General features: G+C 56.7%; 1 protein-coding gene across 2 annotated transcripts in view; it reads right to left on the bottom strand.

Annotated features, from left to right (window-relative positions):
• SORL1 (sortilin related receptor 1) overlaps window positions 1–2,624 on the bottom strand; it is a 44,950-nt gene that overhangs the window by 34,633 nt on the left and 7,693 nt on the right. For both annotated transcript variants that reach the window (XM_009638431.2, XM_035893940.1), the window contains exons 3-5: window positions 2,192–2,353; window positions 776–843; window positions 252–432 (exon numbers count right to left, since the gene is read on the bottom strand). In XM_009638431.2, coding sequence (XP_009636726.1) covers window positions 252–432; window positions 776–843; window positions 2,192–2,353 — 411 coding nt within the window. The remainder of the gene's footprint in view (window positions 1–251; window positions 433–775; window positions 844–2,191; window positions 2,354–2,624) is intronic.

The raw sequence follows: 2,624 nt of genomic DNA, 5'->3' as shown, positions 1-2,624 counted from the left end.
ACGGGGAGGTGTTGCTTTGTCCATGGCAGCGCTAGCTCAAGCGGGGGGAAGGCGGCCGCGGGGCGTCTGAGCGACACCACCACGAAGAAGCTAAACGCCCGGTCCGAAGGCTGCAAGGTACCGCAGCGAGGGGCATCGCCCCTAGCAAACGCTCTCGCTGCGCCCTAGACACGGGTCCCAGCAGAAAGCAGAGCCACAGCCTGCTGTGGCCATGGTGGTGCTGTACCGTGAACTGCTCGCGCGGTATTTACCACAGACTTTGTTGCAAACATGTATTTGTCCCTGAGCTGGAAGTCTTCAACGTCTTCCAGGATTATTTCTTTGTTTTCTCGGCTTTGAAAGAAATCGGTGCTGCGAATGACGGTCGAAGCCCCAGAAGGCTCGTGCCGCTCGACGTACACCGTATTTGGCTTATCGTAGGGCTCAACTCCCCTGGAAAGAACAAAAAAGGCGGCGGTGGTGTTGCTTCTGCACTCGCAGAGCAATGCGGAGGGTACCAAGGAGCAGGAGCCCTTTCAAGAGATGGGGTGGGTGTGCAAGAGCCAGGGGGAAGGCGAAGCACCCCCGGGTGCCGGTGTCGGTGCCTTTCTCCCATCACACCGCGGTGCCACATCCCTGCGGTGCAGGGTCTCTGCTGGGCGAGGGGAGCAGGGGCCCGGGGCCAGAGCATGCTTTGGTACTCGGGTCCTTGGTTTGCACAGGGCAGCAAGCGAGGCAAGAAGTGAGGAGCGAGAGAAGAGAGGAGCTGGGTGTGACGCACAGGAGCGATACATACCAAGAAAAAGATTTCACATGTTCCTGAATCATGATCCAGGTCTGGCCAAAATCATCCGATTTCCAGAGCTGCAACGACAAAGGTGAGAGATGCCAGTGGGACCGGGCAACTGGACAGACCCAGTCCTTTAAGAGACCCAACCTCAGGCAGCAAAGGCAGGATGGACACGCGTCCATTGCAAAACCATGAACTACTTTGAGAACTTCTCTTTACGTGGCAGCTACTCAAAGCAACAACAACCATTCCAGCTGCAGGAGAATAACCTGAACCGGCAGAAATGGTGCTTTAGTCTTCTACCAGAAGGATTTGCCACTGTCCGTTGACTCACCTGGTTTTATGCTAACTCAGAAATAACTTGTTATAATGCACTCATGGGGTGTGTTAGCAAGGGTAAATATCTGGGCAGAGGCATCTCCCCCTTGGGGCCATTATGACCCCAAGCACAGCGATGCGCTGCTGTTGCAGACCTGCGGGCACCAGTAAGGCAATGGTCAGGAGGAGACAGAATATCTTCCACTGCCCCAACAAAAGCAGCAGGGATAAACACGCCAGCCTGCAGATCCCATCCCTCAAAGGGCATGTGTCCCTCAAACCCCCCCCCGTTTTTTTCCAAGCACTATGGTGGCACCCGAGCTGCAATTTTTGCCTCTTTTTTGCAGGTACATGGATACGGCCAGCCACCCTGCAGCCTCGACGGTCAGTCCAGCAGCCCGCCCAGGGAAGGCACCGCTCCCGGCCAGCTCTGTCCCCCAGCACGGCATCGGTGGTGCCCAGCACACACCCTGCTCGACCGTCCCCGTTCACATGTTGGGGGATGGTTGTTTCATCCCCAGGTTTTGCTGACGCTGCCTCTGTCTATCTGGAGGTGCTGCAATTATTTACAAACTTTACCCAGAAGTTCCGGGGGGGAGGGGAAAAAAAAAAAAAAAAAGTGTTTGTTTTCAAGAAGCAGTTTGTTATGAAAGACCCAAAGCCAAACCACATGCCCACATGAAATGCTGCAGAGGTCAGTCCTGCCTCAGCTGCCAGCGCTCCGCAGCGAGCTACGACCACAATAGTTGGGGAGATTGGTACGGTCAGGAGCAGATGAAGGACCAGCATAAATGAAGGAAAAGGGAAAGGAAGCATTTAAGGCGGCCATCCTGAAGGTACTACAGCCTCACCGCTCCAGTGGTAGGAAACCAGGCTGATCTGTAAGGAAGGGGGTGTCCTGGCCAATTTTTGGGACAGCTTTGCATATAGTAATCCAAGATCAAACACCCTGGACGGCTGAAGCACAAACCCACGTGGCGCTGGCAGGAGGCAGGGTGGCTCTCGGCACGCCGTGAGGGCTGTGGGGCACGTCACGGGCCAGGGGGATGCCACAGCAGGGCACAGGCGGGATGCTGGCCCTCTCGTCTGAGCAGAAGCGTTCACCTGTTTTTTAGGATGAGACCTGTCGAAGCCCAAGAGGAGGTTGGGGTTCCTGCTGTGCAGGAGGAGGTCTGCTGCTCTGAAGGGAATCGAGAAGCCCTGAATATTGTTGCAGAAGTTGGTGGTGATCCAGAGGTACGGGACGAAGGCATCCACGAAGATATACTGGAAAGAGAGGGACCGACAAGGGAGAAGGAGAGCAGGCAGTCAGCCGGCAGCAGGTCAGAGCAGAGCACAGGCTAGCAGTGGGAAAGGTGTATGTCCCGGGGGAGGCTTTGGGAGGGCAAACTCTGGGGGAGAGGAATTCACCTGCCCCAGCCACCCCCTCTCCCGACACACTCCAACACTCCTGAGCATCGCAGAGCCGTACAGGAGGCACGGCAGTGTGCCCGGCACGTCCCGCCTCTGCCCCAGGGACCCCCCGGATGGCCCGAGG

The sequence above is a fragment of the Egretta garzetta genome, unplaced genomic scaffold, assembly GCF_000687185.1.
Source record: "Egretta garzetta isolate BGI_Z169 unplaced genomic scaffold, ASM68718v1 scaffold365, whole genome shotgun sequence".
Taxonomy (NCBI): Eukaryota; Metazoa; Chordata; class Aves; order Pelecaniformes; family Ardeidae; genus Egretta; species Egretta garzetta.
Note: the sequence above shows the minus strand (reverse complement) of the source record. Positions and strands in the feature narration are given on the sequence as shown.